The sequence below is a fragment of the Eumetopias jubatus genome, unplaced genomic scaffold, assembly GCF_037043125.1.
Source record: "Eumetopias jubatus isolate StellerSeaLion01/CBP00866 unplaced genomic scaffold, mEumJub1_p1.0 scaffold_9, whole genome shotgun sequence".
In the NCBI taxonomy this organism is placed as follows: domain Eukaryota; kingdom Metazoa; phylum Chordata; class Mammalia; order Carnivora; family Otariidae; genus Eumetopias; species Eumetopias jubatus.
This window is the reverse complement of record NW_028274815.1, coordinates 39473115-39490689: the sequence shown is the minus strand read 5'-3', so window position 1 is coordinate 39490689 and position 17575 is coordinate 39473115. Positions and strand designations below refer to the sequence as shown.

Below are 17575 nucleotides of genomic sequence, written 5' to 3'. Positions count from 1 at the left end.
TATTATTTTTTGTTTGTTCCCTTTCCAGACTTTTTCTATAGGCCTGGTTTTTACACAAAAGTATGGACTGCAGTAACGAGGCTTTTCTCACACATTATATTGTGGACATCTTTCCATGTCAGTGAATGTATTTCCACATTACCACAGCTATAAAGTATTCCATTAAAACAGATATAACACAATACAACCAATACTCTATCATTAAGCATTTAGTTTGTTTCAAACTTTTCAATATGATAAATAATGCTACTACAGACATCCTTGAATTAAATCTTTCATCACATCCTCAATTACAGAATAAACTCCCAGAAATCAATCTATTAGGTCCAGGGCTTTTGACAGCTATCGCCAAACTGCTTTCAAGAAAGTCTATACCAATGTAAGCTCCCAACGGCAGTGTTGTGAGAGCAGTGCTTCTCTTACCATTTTGAAAACTCTAGGAGTTTTTAAAAAGATGTTATGGATATTGTGTTTATTTTTCAAGAACTAACTTTATAGTCTAAAAAATGTAGAAGTAAGAGAGTCCTAAAGAAAAAGCTACCAGATAACTTAGTGACTGCAAGAAGAATGACCACAAAGGGAGGGGAGAAAGAGGAAGAATCTCAGGGCCATACCTGCTGTGATTTCAAACAGAATTTTGTCAATTTCCATTTCTGCGGCTTCCTCCATTTCTTCCTGATCATCCATGCTTTCAAAAGTGTCCTCTAACATTTCCTCTATGATGCCAGCCTAAAGACAGAACAAATCACATCAAATCTGTTCCCCAGAGACTCCTCTGTGGGTCCAGTTCCACCCAAGCTCTAGTGTCTCCAAGTCCAAACCACCCTTCTGAGGGCTAATACCTAGACAGATGGCCACTAGAAACACTGATGCTGTCTCTCCTCTCTGAAGAAAGGCAAAGGCCACAGGGAAATTGTTTTCCATATTCAGCACCAGGGCTGGTGGGGGCCCCCTCTCAGCAGAGCCTCACATAGTAACCCAGATTGTAATGACAGCACTTGGGAAACAACCTACTGAAAACGAGCGTGCTCTGAGCTCTCCCAGGAAGCATGTGTCCTGGGGCGCCTGGGTGGCTCAGTCGGTTAAGCGTCTGCCTTCGGCTCAGGTCATGATCCCAGGGTCCTGAGACTGAGCCCTGCATCGGGCTCTCTGCTTAGCAGGGAGCCTGCTTCTCCCTCTCCCACAGCCCCTCCTCCTGCTTGTGCTCTCAATCTCTCTCTGTCAAATAAATAAATAAAATCTTAAAAAAAAGAAAATGGAGTGGAGTCTTCGTAGATACTATGATAACAAGTACTAAAAGCAGATGGGGTTCTATGGAACCCTGAAAAGGCCTGAAGAGTACTTAGCGTGTCCAGGTTACACCTGCTGGTACAGGGCCAGTCCAAGGGGTTCTGGCAAGGATCAAACAATTCACCAAAGACGGATCCTCCATTCCTGAGAGAGCTGATAAGAAGGTTTCTGGACCCAACAAGGTAACGCCCAGACTCTACTGGAAGCCCCGTGCCTGGCTTGAAGCCAGCCACTCAGCCTCCTTTGTCCTCAACATGGGGCACAAGAAAATCGTTCTCCAACACTGCCCAACACAAGCCGGACCCACAGTCTTCCCAAGTAAGACCCTACTGACTGTTTTTTGTTTGGTTTTGAAGCAAAAGTTCCTAACAGCACCCTCCAGTGACAGAAAGAGGCCCCTAGTATCCCTGGGTAGAAGAGATGGGAAAGGACTGAGAGGCAGAAGGAAAGTATGGGTTCAGGCTTCTGAGAAGCTGCCAGAAGAGAAAAATCCTAATTGCTTTGCCACTTGCAAGAGCTGAGTCCCTTGCTTCGTACCTTAATCCAGGAGTTCAAGGAGCAGAGGGGCACTTGTGGCAGCTCTGGCCCTGGCTCCCCCACACTTAGCAGGGCACTTAGCAAGGCACGGCCATGCTGATGGCATCAGATGTAAAGCAAGCCCTCTCTCCTGCCTGCTTTTCATGTCTTAATGACATGAATCAGACTAATAACCATATTCTACCCACTCTCAGATCCTTTCCTCCCAACCTAAATTTACAAAGAAACAAATTCAATTCACGCAGGTGGAGCCTTCTGACCTGAATGAATGGATGTCATCTTACTGTTGGAGGCTACCGTAGAGGAGGTTCAGGACATGCTCTGTAACTGGCTAAAAGAGCCTACTGGAATCCTGACTGTAATAGCCTTCCACATCCTGGAGGTAGAAGTCATTCACTCATTTATTCACTTATTCACTCAGCAACCATTCATCAAATGCCTGCTCTGTGCCACACAACAGGCCAGGGTCTGGGAACAAACGGAAGGACTAACATCATGTCCCTGCCCTCAAGGAGCTGGGCCCCTACCAGAGGCTTCAGTTTGTACTTGGGGATGTATCCTGGAATGAGTTCAGTAAATATTATGTATTACATGCAAGTCTTCCTCCCAATCTATATTCCTTTCAGCATTCAGAAACCATTGTGGAAAAGACCCCAGATTCTAAAAAGGTCTTCCCCTCAGATTCTGGTGGCTACATAAGTTAGAATGAGCAGGCCTAAGGTCATTCTAAGAATTACCTTTTTATCCAGTTCTACATGGACAGTCATCACAACTTGGGAAAAAAGATCCACACACCACTTTTAAAGGACACACACTCCTGACCCCATTTCCTCCCTACTACTGCCCAAACACTTCTCGTGCCAAAGACCTGGGTTCTGGGCATTATATGTTGTTGTTCCATCAATTTTCTCCCGTTCCTCTCTCCCACGCCCTAAAGCCCCACACAGAATTCAAGTTCATAAATGAAATTCCCCAGGAAGAAGAAAGGCAATTCCTATACATAAGCTAATATATAAGAATCTGAGGTGTACAATGTTGGCTCTCAGGTCACAAGTCCAAAGTGAGAAACACACCTGTCTGAGGAACTTACTATCACCACCTCTAACACAGCTCAGGCAGTTAAGGTCAGACATGTGTGTTCCAACCCCAGATCTGTCACTTACTGCCAAGGTCACTTAGGTTAATTACCTGGCAACCTGAAGACTCGATTTCCTCCTGTGTAAAATGGGGTAAAAATCCAGCTCCCTCCAGGATCACCAGGAGGACTCTATAGGACAGCTGCAGGGGCTCAGTAACAGTGTTCTCCTGAGCCTTATCCCTGTCTGAAGGCTACCAGCAGAAGACCTTTCTAGGCCCTGATCCTGGGACACTGGCAATCTGACCCAGCCTCTGCTCTGGTCAGCTCAGACGGTTTCAACCAGTGTTAAGAGCTGCTCCTCTGTCTTCAAAATCATTTATGTCTGGCAACAGTGGTCCGTTCATTCCTGCCCACCCCTGGCCCTAGCCCCCTGCCATCTGCTGGGAGTGACTGCTAGGAATGGGATGCAGGGGTGGCCCCAGGTCACCTTCATCATCTCTTTGGATAGTTCCCTCATGGTGGCCTGGATTTCTGGGATCTTCACAAGACTCTGCATGGCCTTCATCACTTCTGTGCTCTTCTGCAGGGAACCAGCCACTCGCAAAACCGCTGAGAGGGAAAAGTAACAGGACTGTTTAACACAATGTGACACAGAATTGGTATAAAGAGTAACAGTCATAAGGTATTCTTATAAAAGAGAACAGTAATAGGTGGACTCCCAAAGCTATTTAGGAACTGGCAGACTACATTACTGGGCTAGTTGACCAAGAGACTGACTTTTCCAAATTGTATGTGACTTTGGCTACAATAGGTACACATTCTCTGAGCATGCACAGAAACCGGCTGATCTAGAAAGCGGCCTGAAGGCATGCATCTGGATCTTGAAGGAAGAAGTCAGCTAGGAATGACTATGACACCCAAGACAAGTCACACATGGGAGGAACAGCTCTAGACCTTGCCAGGCCACAGTGGAAAATTCAATACTTTAGGATACCCAATTAGTGCTCCCCATACACCAGCTTATGGATGGCGACTGCTCTGTGAGAGACCTGTCACTGGTCCTCAGGAAAATGAGAGAAATCGGGATAAGATACACAGTGAGTCTATGTGTTGCAGTATGGTGGTTACTGTTCCTTGTTAAGGAAACATTTTTGTTTGATCATATCAATACTATATATGCTAAGAAATCACGATAATAGCAACTGATCATCCCTCTGCCCTGCCCCCCGGCCACACACACATCTTTAACATGTCAAAACAGATTTAGCACCCCTCCAAATCTGTTCTGGAACTTCATGACACTTAAAGTTCTGAGCGATTGAACAACAGCTTTCACAGCTAAAGACGAGAGGCGAGGAAACAAGAGTGACCAGGAAATGACTGTCTAACATACACATAATTTTATGATTTTTCCAAAGGAGTCAGGAAGTTTGTAGTTGCAGAGAATACTTCATTTCCCTTAACATTAGAATGGAAAACAAATATTGATCTATTTATTAAGATTATTGGGGCACCTGGATGGCTCAGTCATTGAGAGTCTGCCTTCAGCTCAGGTCATGATCCCGGGATCCTGGGATCGAGCCCCGCATCGGGCTCCCTGCTCTGCGGGAAGCCTGCTTCTCCCTCTCCAACTCCCCCTGCTTGTGTCCCCTCTCTTGCTGTCTGTCAAAAAATAAATAAAATCTTTAAAAAAGATGAACATTATTATAATTTTAGCAGAAATACCAAGAATCTGTATGAAATAATTATATATGCCATTATAATGGTACAAAAAAGTTCTAAAATATTAAAGTTACTATTGATTATTGTAAAAAGGTAAGTGATGAGAAGAAGGGCAAAAATAAAGCTAATTCCATATAGTTCTTTTTGAACTATAATGTTTGATGTTTACACAGGCCCATGTTTTATCCTAATTTCGATCCTGAGTCTATACCAGAGTGTGTGCCTGAATGTGACGTGTTCAATAAACTTTTTTAAGCTGAATTAGTAAAAACAAAAAGATGGGAGACAGAAAAAAATGGTGTGACAAGTGTTAAAATACTAAAACAGTTGTACTTTGAAAGAGGTATAAATTTCCAATTGTTGAACAAGAAAGGGAAGAGTCAATATAGTGGGGAAAAGAGGAAGCAAAAATAAACTTAGAAATAAAACTAATTCCAAAAAATTTAATTTGATAACCGATCAAGATTGGGGTAAGTGGATTTTTAAAAGGCCAAAAATATATGTATGTGCTACAATGGAAACTCAAAGAAGATATGTATACAGAGAAAAATAAAAAACTAGATTAAGATGTACTTTCTATATTCCACAAGGAAAGAAGCAGGTGAGGCAGATAAAAATTATTTTATAATAAAAATAGTCACCCCTACAAGAGAATGAGAAGATAAGCCATAAGCTGGAAGAAAATATCTGCAAAAAACATATCTAAGGACTGTTATCCAAAGTATGCAAAGAACTCTTAAAACTCAACAATAAGAAAACAAACCCAATTAAAAATGGGCAAAAGACCTAAACAGATACCTCACCAAAAAACAAAAACAAAAAGCAAACCAAAACACAACCACCAAAACCCACATGAAAAGATAATCAATATGTCATTAGCGAACTGCAAATTAAAACAAACAAATACCACTACACATGTATTAAAACTGTCAAAATCCAAAAACACTGACAACACTCAATGCTGGCGAGGATGTGGAACTATATAGGAGCTCTACTTCATTGCTGGTGGGAATGCAAAATGGTAGTACAGCCACTCTGGAAGACAATTTGGCAATTTCTTACAAAACCAGACATATTCTTACTATATGATCCAACAACTGTACTCCTTGGTATTTACCCAAATGAGCTGAAATACATGTCTACACAAAAACCTGCAGGTTAGAAGCTTTCTTTGTAACTGCCAAAACTTAGAAGCAACCAAGATGTTGCTTTAAAGTGAGCAATAATGGATAAAGTATGGTACATACAGACAATGGAGCACTAAATTCAGCACTAAAAAGAAATGAACTCGCAAGCCATTAAAAAAATGAAGGAAACTTACATGCATATTACTAAATGAAAGAAGCCAATCTGAAAGGCTTACACACGGGGCACCTGGGTGGCTCAGTCGTTAAGCGTCTGCCTTCGGCTCAGGTCATGATCCCAGGGTCCTGGGATTGAGCCCCACATCGGACTCCCTGCTCGGCGGGAAGCCTGCTTCTCCCTCTCCCACTCCCCCTGCCTGTCTCTGTCAAATAAATAAAATCAATCTAAATAATTAATTAATTAAATAATAAATAAATAAATAAATAAATAAATAAATAAATAATAAATAAATAAAAGGCTTACACACTGTATGATTCCAACCATATGACATTCTGGAAAAGGCAAAACTAGGGAGGCAGTAAAAAGATCAGTGGTTGCCAGGGGCTGGGGGAGGAAGGGATAAAGAGGCAGAACACAGGATTTTTAGCTATGTATATATTTCACAATAACAAAAGAATCTATGGGGCACCTGGGTGGCTCAGTTAAGCAGGGGGGCATGGAGCCTGCTTAAGATTCTCTCTCTCCCTTTCCCCTCTGCCCCCCACCCCACTCACATGCGCTTACGCGCACGTGCTCTCTAAAGAAGAAAAAAAACTCCAAAAGGTTAAAACAATACAGAAAACATTAATAAGCTAGCATTATAAAAACTAGCTGACATCTAAAATTAGAAAGATCAAAGTCACACAGAAGGGGTCATGAAATAAGCATTTCTGGTTGTAGCTCTTTCTGCTAGCCTCTCCCCAGCCCACTGTGAGGCCTTCCACTGCTCTTCCAGTGTTCCAGGCTCCTCCTGCTGTGGGGGTCTCTGCGCATTGCTCCTCCCTCAATGTGCAGTGCAGGCCCCTGCTAATAGCTCTCTAGAGTGGGGACTTGATGGATAGATTTTCTTTTCTTTTAATGGTATGCTACATGAATTTGTATGTCATCCTTATGCAAGGATCATCGAATCTTCTTCTCATTAAAGTTATCATTCTGGTAATACGTGCTTGCCCAAGAGAGGACAAGATTTCTTTTTTTATTTGAAGTGGACTCATGATTTTACTCCCAGTGCCTAGCATTGTGCCTGACACAGCTGACACTCAAATATTTGTTTAAGAAAGCAACAAATGAACTCAGAAGACACAAGGAAAACTATAATATTCAAATATGACTTTAAAAAAATGTTAAACATATTCATGTCTTAATAGCAAACAACACTGAGGTGGTTAAAAAAGATTCAAGTGCTTCTTTATATATATATATATACACACACATATATATATATTTTAAGATTTTATTTATTTGACAGAGACACGGCGAGAGAGGGAACACAAGCAGGGGGAGTGGGAGAGGGAGAAGCAGGCTTCCCGCTGAGCAGGGAGCCCGATGCGGGGGCTAGGTCCCAGCACCCTGGGATCACGACCTGAGCCAAAGGCAGACGCTTAACCGACTGAGCCACCCAGGCGCCCCAAAAGGCTCAAGTGTTTCTACATATAATGACATATTTAAGTCAGAAATGTTTCCTTTTTCGTACTGACTATAAAAATTCCAGAACATTTTTTATAGAAATAAAATCAATTTCATATGGCAAAAGGAAGGGGAGGGACTTCAACAAACAGAAAGTAGTTCTCCCCAAGTTTTCAATTACAGACATAAAATGGCTACATATTAGTGACAATAACAGATCAAATGATCTCAGAGAAGAAACTAAAACCCAGAAATAAACATAAAAACCAAAAAAAGCATTTAAAACCCAGAAATAGACATAAAAAACACTGAAGTATTTAAAGGATTAATCTTTTAGCATTTCACTGTGGAAATTTCTAACATACAAAAAAGTGGAGAAGTGTCATTTCACCAAAGAGGAGATATGGCTGGCAAGTAAGCACATGAAAAAAATATTCCTACTCATCTGCCACTAGGGAAATGCAAATTAAAACCACGATCAGCTCCACACACCTATCAGAACTGCCAAAATAAAAAATAGTGACACTACCAAATGTTGTGGAGGATGCAGAAAAACTGGATCACTCATACGCTGGCATGTGGGATTTAAAATGTACCACCACTCTGGACAACAGTTCCTTATATACAACCATAAAACCCAGCAACTGTTCTATTGGGCTTCTGGCTCAGAGAAACGATTTATGTTCTTGCAAAAACCGGTATACTTTTAGAGCAGCTTTAGTCAAAATATCTGATAACTGGAAACAACCCAGAAGTCCTTCAATAGGTGAATGGTTAAACTGTGGTACATCCGAATACCATGGAATACTACTCAGCAATAAAAAAGGAATGAACTACTGATACAGGCAAACCCTGAGTTAATTTCCAGAGAATTACACTAAGTGGGGGGAAAAAAAAATCAATCCCAAGAGGTTATATACTGATTCCATTTATATAACATTCCTGAAATGATAAAATTATAAAATGGAGAACAGATCAGTGGTTGCCAGAGATGGGCAGGGAGGGAGATGCCAGAGATTAGATGGGTAGGTGTGGTTATAAAATGACAACATGAGGGATACTATCCTTGTAGAGATGGAAACTGAAAACATTCTTCAGCTTGACTATATCAATGCCAATATCCTGGTTGGGATATTGTACTATAATTGGGGAAAATTGGCAAAGGGTACACACAATCTCCGTATATTACTTCTCATAACTGCATGTATGTGAATCTACAATTATCTCAAAATAAAAACCTTAATTAAAAACCCTCATGGGGCACCTGAGTGACTCAGTCGTTAAGCGTCTGCCTTTGGCTCAGGTCATGATCCCAGGGTACTGGGACTGAGCCCCACATCGGGCTCCCTGCTCAGTGGGGAGCCTGCTTCTCCCTCTCCCTCTGCCATTCCCTCTGCTTGTGCTCCCTGGCTCGCTCTCTCTGTCCAATAAATAAAATCTTAAAAAAAAAAAAAAAAACCCTTGGAAAACAATATAGATAGGGGGCGTTGGGGTGGCTCAGTTGGTTAAGCATCTGCCTTCAGCTCAGGTCATGATCCCAGGGTCCTGGGATCAAGCCCCTAGTCAGGCTCCCTGCTCAGTGGGGAGTCTACTTCTCCCTCTCCCTCTGCCCCTGTTCATGTTCTCTCTCTCTCTCTCTCAAACACACTCTCTCTCAAATAAATAAACATTAAAGAATATATAAAAATAAAGCAATAATATATTCCCATGCCTGCCTGCTAAAAAAGATATACACAAAAAATACAAGTTCTGCTATGAATACTACTACAATAACCAAAGACGGAAACAAAAGTAGCTAAATACAGGCTTCACTTCATAATCAGCAATGCAAAAACTAATGTAGATATTCTGAAAAGAATTTAACACCAGTGATAAAAGCAACAAAAGCACAAAACTCTACGTATCAGAGGTTCTTGTGGAAATTACAGTTAAATTTAAAAAACAGAAAAGGAAATTAAAATAAATACTAAAAAATGGCATCAACACCAAAATTCTGCAGCTCCTTGATATTGAGGGCCCAGGGAAGCAAGTGAGTCTGTCCACTCACAAACTGGACGGACCATGATTTTTAAAAGCCAATTCAAACATGGCAATCATAAACAGAATGAATACAATTTTGAGAAAATATGGAATCTTACAGTATTTCACAATAACGACAAGTGAAAGCTCAGAGAAGTGACAAAAACATTCAAGCCTCAAAAATAATCTTTGAAGAGAGTAAGATACTTCTTCCTTATAGTAGGGTACAGAAAAAGAGTTAAAAGATAAATGATTTATAAGAAACATCTGATACATAATAAGAAATAAAGAACAAAAAGATAAAAATTAAAAGGAAAAGGAGACAGTACACATTCTATAACATGGGAAACTCAACCAAAGGCCATGAAAGAGAATTACAGGCATTAAAAATTATTGGCACCATGCACCTTTGGGAAACTTTTAAAAATTTAAAATCCAGTTTATTTATAATTTATATGCTACCACTTGAAAAAATAATTTGAAATGGTTTATTACAAAGACATTGCATTAGCAGGTATGATAAAATAAATAGAGAAGCGGGACTCCTGGATGGCTCAGTCGGTTAAGTGTCTGCCTTCGGCTCAGGTCATGGTCCCGGGTCCTGGGATCGAGCCCTGCATCCATCGGGCTCCCTGCTCAGCGGGAAGCCTGCTCCTCCCTCTCCTCCCTGCTTGTGCTCTCTCTCACTATCCCTGTTGCTATCTCTGTTTCTAATAAATAAATCTTAAAAAAAAAATAAATAGAAAAGCTAACAAGGGTGAGTTGACTCCACAAATGTAGGCCTAAGTTTCTCAACAGTGGCACTGCTGAATGGTTTGGGCTGGATAACTCTGCCGTAGGTGACTGTTTTATGCATTCTAAGTGTTTAGCAGCATCCCTGGCTTCTACCCACCACATGCAAGTAGCCTTTCCCCCATCCTCCAATTGTGACAACCCAAAATGTCTCCAGACACTGTCAAATGTCCCCTGAAGGGCAAAACTGCCCTGTGCTGGGGATCACTGACTTAGGCTGGCAGAGCCACTGCAACTGAAAATAAATTTAGCTTTAGCATCTCAACAGCTGGGGCACAAAGGCTAACTGTGTTCTGAGCCTTGGTAAGGAGGCTGGTAGAAGCATACTGTTTCACTGGGAAAGATCATTTTTTTCCAGCACTGGGTTCTAACAGAAATTTCATACTCCAATCTTCACTGACTATACCAGTAATTGTATAGAAGTTATAGAAATAGTCTTCATATAGCTGTCTCTTTTCCATCAAAAAAACAAGCAAAGGAATACTATGTACATATAGCTCAGGAAAGGCATTTCTGTGAGAAGCAAAGGTAAGAGGGATGAAAATGTGGCTTTCTGATGATCCAGCTTGCTACAGACAGGACCTTGAAAATTCTAGGACAACTATGTCGTGTCATTCACTTAATGTCAATTATATGTTCTTGTACACTCACAGCTCAGTAAAAGAAGTATTCATATCAACAATAACTAAAATTAAAAAGGAAACAAACAGAAGCAATCAATTTGTTAGGGAGGTATGTTTTTACACTTTTAAAAATTTATATTACTGTATTTTGTTTGTGCAAAGGAAAAATATTTCATCTGAAAAAGACAATTTGCTCTACAGATTTTGAATTTGTGGAAGTTTTGAAGGAAAACATTTAAAACCACTGAATAAACACATGGACAATACATAACACAGATACATATTTTAGAAGATTTTTTTTTAAAGATTTTATTTATTTATTTGAGAGAGAGAGAGAATGAGAGATAGAGAGTACAAGAGGGAAGAGGGTCAGAGGGAGAAGCAGACTCCCCGCCGAGCAGGGAGCCCGATGTGGGACTCGATCCCAGGACTCCAGGATCATGACCTAAGCTGAAGGCAGTCGCTTAACCAACTGAGCCACCCAGGTGCCCCTAGAAGATTATTATTGTTCAGCAAATCTTACAGAAATTGAATTTTTATCTTGTATATGCTGGATCACATTAAACATTAAATGCCAAATAAAGGGAAAAGTCTGTCCCTATGTGTTTATTTATGGGCTTGGACTTGGAGACCTGTGTAAGAAATATGTATGCATATCTATTACTGTACTGCCCATTGTATGTAATACGTGTAATTATATGTTTATGTATGTAAGAACAGTATGTCATTATATATACATGTCATTTATATATAAAATGACACACTATTAGAAAACAAAGCAAACTGCCCGACACTCCAGATGGCGCTGTAACAGTACTTACTGGTGGAGAGAGCTGAGGCCAAAACAAGGGAATTGGTGAACACTTACTTTTTATTCTATATATTTACGCAGTATTTTTTTTTACAGTAAGCCTGCGTAACTTTTAAAAATTTCTGATTCAACATCAGTTTAAATTTCACAAACGCTATGTTTCACCTCAAAGATCCATACTTTGCAAACTCACTTGCAAGTGCTCCAATCAAAGCAAGGAAACAAAGAGGCCGCAGAAGGAGATCGGAACAGGTCCCTAGGCAGAGGGGCCGCCCTAGCCTGACCCTCTCTTCATTGCCTTTCTTGCTCCTCTGGCCACTCTGCCCAACTACCCACGGGCTCAGAGCTCCCTTTCAGTCCCTGCCTCCAGGACTCCACAATGGCTCAGCATCCAGGCCTGGCCCACCTTTATTTTTACTGTGACAAAATATGCATAACATAAAATTTACTGTTTTAACCATTTTTAAGTGTCACATTCACACCGTTGTGCAATCGTCACCACCGTCTCTAGAACTTTTTTCATCTTCCCAAACTGAAATTCTATCTCCATTAAACGCTCAATGTCCCATTTCCCCTCCTTCCAACTCCGGGCAACCACCACTGTACTCTCTGTCTCTACGGATCTGACTGTTCTAGGTACCCCACGCAAGTGACATCATAGAGTTGCCACCTGTCCTTTCATGACAGGCCTATTACACTTAGTATAATGCCTTCAGGGTTCATCCACATTGTAACAACGTGTCAGCATTTCCTTCCTTTTTAAGTTAAGGCTGAATAATATTCCATTGTGTGTACACACCACATTTTGTTTATCCATTCATCCTTCAATGGACACTTGGGTTACCTTTACCTTTTGCCTGTCAGTAATGTGACAATGAACGTGGATGTACAAATATCTGTTTGAGTCCCTGCTTTCGATTCTTTTAGAGATGGAATTTCTGGATCGCACGGCAATTCTATTTCCTGCCCCACCTTTGAACCTCTCTCTTAATTTACTCCCCCAATTAAAGCATATTCATCATCTGTCTTATTCTGCAAGAAGCTGCTGTCAGAAAGCGATCACTTGGAAAGCATCTAACCATGACAATGTATTAATAGCTGACGAGGTTTAACATATTACCCTTCCAAGGACATCTGCATTTTAACTGAAGAAACATCTTAAGGAAAATGACTTCATCAAATGGTGGCTTTTCCAAGCAGCAGCAGGCTGGGGGTAGAAGGGGGGGCGGACATCGAGGGCAAGACCCTAATGTCGCAGGAACTCTCAGTACAGTATTCCTAATTTCTTTTCTATTCCAAAATGTAGACTCCTCCCTCCTGCCCTGTCTTTGATGCCACCTTCAGTTACCTTCTCCGCTGTATTTATTAATTTGCCAACAGGAACATCCTACTATAGACCCTTTCAACAACCCTCCCTGGGGGTTCCTCCTACAGGCATTGTGCTTGGGTGCTAGGGAAGCAGGGCGATCCTGCTGGAGTCAATCTGGTCAGCCCCAAACAGAATCTCCGTTCTCTCTTCAAAGCCTCTTCCTTCGCCTGGGTTTCCAGTGTCTTTTAATGGCCCTGCATTCTTCAGGCTCAAGGGCTTAGAGCATTTCCAGCTTATTTATACCTTCACTACATCCATTTAGTCTGTATCCAGACTGGGTCTTCCCAGCGTCCTCTCCCACTGCATCCCGTCGGACTGAGCTACTCAGGCCCTGCCTGCCGTGGGGGCTCGGGTCCCCCTGCCCACCAGCCCACCATGCCAGGCCCTCGCACACTGCAGGCTGGGCTCGCAGGGGGCCGCGGCTCTCCACTGCCTACAAGATGAATGACAGCTCCTCAGTTTAACTTACCAAACTGACTCCAAATTACCTTTGGAGCTTTACCTCCCACTGCCCCCCTTAATGTGCTCTTGTCAAATGGAATCAAGTGCTGTTTGCTGAACACAGCCTGAAATATTTCACCTGTGCCTTTGTACACCCTAACCAATCAACTGAGAGGACTCCAATTCTCCCCAAAATACTTTTCCTCTGAACTCCCCTTGCATATTATCTGCGCCATCACTACCGCCTGTCTCAACCGGAACTTGTCTCTGAAAACCCTTGCTCTGCTAACAGCTGTAAAAGCCGTCTTCTTCACCTTCCTGCTCAGCCTCTCTGGCCATCCCTCCCCCTTGCTCTCCGGCACCCCGACCGCCCAGAACTTCCTTCAGTGCTTTAAGTGCACAGTTCTTTTTGGCCCCAGGGCTTTCTGGCAGTCTGGTCGTCCCCGCCCCCATCCCCCCACCACCCACGTCCTCCATCAGGTACCATCAGTCCCTGAAAGGAGCCATAGCTGACTGCAGTTCCCTTGATCACATGAACAGTCCCCTGGTGCTTATCACAAATTTGCAGGACATCCACTTCTTAAATTTATTATTTATTAGGTATTTTTATTTTTGTTAAATTTATCTGATTATTTGCTTTCCACCCCATACTCTAGAGGGCAATGACTGTGCCTGTACTGTTGATTATTTCATCCCCTGTGCCCAGCAATATATCCGGCATATAACAGGGGCTAAAAAAAAATGCATTTATTAAATGCATTATCATTTCACTCTTTGTAGCTTAGTCTATTTGCCTGAGAAGACTGGGGAAGGTCCTGACACAGCCTACACTTAATCCAGCCTCCCCACTCTCTTCTCCCTCTCCCTTTCTTCCTTAAAAAAAGACGAGACAGAGGGAAGAAAGAGGTGGAGAGAAGGAGCTCTGAGAAACAGTTCAAGGAACACTAGAACATTTCAGAAAGAAGACTGTCGATATGAGGAAAAAATTGTGTTCATGAAATAAGAACAGGATGATTAAAAAAAAAAAGATCAGAGAGGGGCGCCTCGGTGGCTCAGTTGTTAAGTGTCTGCCTTCGGCTCAGGTCGTGATTCCCGGGTCCTGGGATCGAGCCCCGCATCGAGCCCCACATCGGGCTCCCTGCTCCGCGGGAAGCCTGCTTCTCCCTCCCCCATTCCCCTGCTTGTGTTCCCTCTCTCGCTGTGTCTCTGTCAAATAAATAAAATCTTAAAAAAAAAAAGATCAGAGAACGCTTTTCTGTAAATAAAATTAAGACAGCCAAAATAAAAAATTCAAGAAAAGAAATGGAAAATAAAGTGGAGGAAATTTCTCAGTAAGGAAAACACAGTGACAAAATCAATGGCAGTGATATTCTGAACCCACATATACAGCACTCACCACGTGCCAGGCGCTGAACAAGCCTCACACCTCCCCTATGAGGAAGGTGCTATTACAATTTTCAAAATGGAAAACAGGAAAGGTTAAGAAAATTTAAGGATCAGTCTGGGAAATCTGACAACTAAAATCTTTTGCTTCCAGAAAGAAACAGAAATCAAAATGACAAGGAAGTGATCACATGAACACACCCAAGAACTAGGAGAGCGGGGAAGAGAAGGGACAGAAGCCCCGTCTCCGGGGATCCACGTGGGATCACTCACAGACGAAAGCGTGCGAGGTCTTGGGTTCCCAGCGGAAGAGGCAGGGAGGAGGTGTGGGTACTGCTGAGCTACGACCAGCCAAGATTTCCGTGCAGGCACGGCAACTGTGACATGCCCACTAAGACGGAAGTGGGGATGCCACCCATACACTAGGCGACAAAGTTGGGCTTGCAGATAAAAATGTGGAAAGCAACATCTGGAGGAACAAGGTTAGGTGAGGTCACCTGGGGGACAGAGAACATGGAAAACAGCAAGGGATCTAGAACGGAGCTTTGGAGCACTTTGACATTTAAAGACCAAACAGCAGATATTTTACTTTTCGGGTGTGATAAAACCACAACAATATATATTTGAAACCAATGGTAAGATATATTATTATGGGTGGATAAAGGATAACAAGCTTCTGACTTCTCAACAGTACATACGAGAGCTTTCATTACATTTACTACTGAAAGAACATGCTACAGAAGAAGAGATTTTTCAGGCATATTACTTGTGAGCTGTAACTGTTTGAAAAGGTTTTTAGGAATCAGTACGCAGAAAGAAAAGGTGAACAGAAGACCCTGATCAAGTACACTAGTTCTCTGAGAAATGTTATCTGCTATTAACAAGGTAACATTTCTCAAAAATTACAAAGTCTGACAAAGGTTGGTGAAAAGGTATGGAAAAAAGAACTCTCATCCACAGCTGGTGGGAATGTAAATTAGTAAAGCGTCTTTAGATAGCAATTTTGCAATTCTACCAAAATTTAAACAGTTATTTTTAACCCAACAATTCCACTTCCGAGTATATAACTGTCCTAAAGAAACCTTAATGCATGTGAGAAAGTGAAAAGACATTCACAGCAGCACTGTAATAGCAAAAAATTAAAAACAACCTAAATGTCCATTAATGGGAGAAGGAAAAAAATGTGATACATCCCATCCAGTAGTTTAAAAATGTATCATTATCGGTATACTTCAAAAACACAATGATAAATGGAAAAAAACAATGCAGAATGGTATATATAGTATAATAACATTTCTACACGTTTTAAGATTCATGACAGCGGTTACCCATGGGGAGGGTGAGGGAGAAGGGACTGGAACTGGGGAAGGCATATTAAAGGAGCTTCAACTTTAGTAATCCGGCTTCTTCTATAACATAAAACTGAAGCAAATATAATAAGATGTCAAATTTTATTGATTCTGGGTGACAGGTACCCAAGCATCTACTATATTATCCGGTGTACTTTTATCTTTGCAACTGGGGAAACGAAAGAGGCTGCGCAATACAGTGCTTTATTCATGGGAGAAGTGGGGGAGCAGAGTAAGCTAGATGTTTTCTAATGTTGATTCAGTTAAATACTGAAAAAAAAATTTTTTTTAAAGATTTTATTTATTTGACAGAGACACAGCGAGAGAGGGAACACAAGCAGGGGGAGTGGGAGAGGGAGAAGCAGGCTTCCTGCAGAGCAGGGAGCCCGATGCGGGGCTCAATCCCAGGACGCTGGGATCATGACCTGAGCCAAAGGCAGACGCTTAACGACTGAGCCACCCAGGCGTCCCCTGAAAAATTTTAAAGTAAGTTCACGGTCAACTGAACATGTATCTTACCCTTACAGCATGTTGCAGAAAGAATAAGAAGTAAATATAAAACCCTCCTTGCTGGCTGTGAAAGGCAAGAGGATACTTAAGCTTCCAAACTGACAGGTTAAGATTAGATTATTTCTTCCCGGTACTCTATGGTACTCTGGCTTCTTGAAAGGCACATATCTAGATTACATAGCCAGTATTTAAAGAATGTGTATATATATATATGTGTGTGTGTGTGTAATTACTTAGGGCTGAAATAACAGATTTTAAAAGTTAAGATGATGTGGTATGGTTGGGGTTTTTTTTTTTTTTGGTCCTTCCCAATCCATTATTAGTATCTCCAGTATCTGGAGAAAGAAACTGATGATATATTCATTACTAGGCATTTTTAACAACTACATCTAAATGTTAACATTGAACACAAAGGAATACCTTCAGAGCCAAACACAACCAAATAATGGATTAGGTACTCATTTGGCACCAGCCTCTAAACTGAAATAGTCAAGCCTCCTAGCTTTTGAGTGTGATATATCATCAGTGTCGTATCTGACAGAGAGCTGAAAACATTCCTTAGTGAAAAATTTCACTGTAATTCCTGAGTCAGTACTCAAGTCTAAATATCTGACAGTCACTTGCTGCCATTCTCAAGGAATGATACTTCTGAGTTAGGACTTCTTAATTTAAAACAAGAAACCAACTGGTTGTAAAATTTAACCTATGACTCAAGCTGCCACTGACCTGAAGACTGACTCATTAAAAGATCACAACGGTATTATACTGGACAACAAAAGAAAACTTAATTATGGTTATTTTAAATATTATAACATATTTTTAGGAATTAAACTGATAATTCACATGTGTGCTGAATACCCATTACATAGTCTACAGATTCCTAAGATGTAAGGAAGCATT

At 41.4% G+C, this 17575-nt stretch overlaps 1 protein-coding gene across 2 annotated transcripts in view; it reads right to left on the bottom strand.

The window, feature by feature from the left end:
• RNF103 (ring finger protein 103) overlaps window positions 1–17575 on the bottom strand; it is a 113599-nt gene that overhangs the window by 1135 nt on the left and 94889 nt on the right. For both annotated transcript variants that reach the window (XM_028122332.2, XM_028122331.2), the window contains 2 exons: window positions 3393–3514; window positions 615–729 (listed from right to left, as the gene is read on the bottom strand). In XM_028122332.2, the coding sequence (XP_027978133.1) occupies window positions 615–729; window positions 3393–3514 (237 nt within the window). The remainder of the gene's footprint in view (window positions 1–614; window positions 730–3392; window positions 3515–17575) is intronic.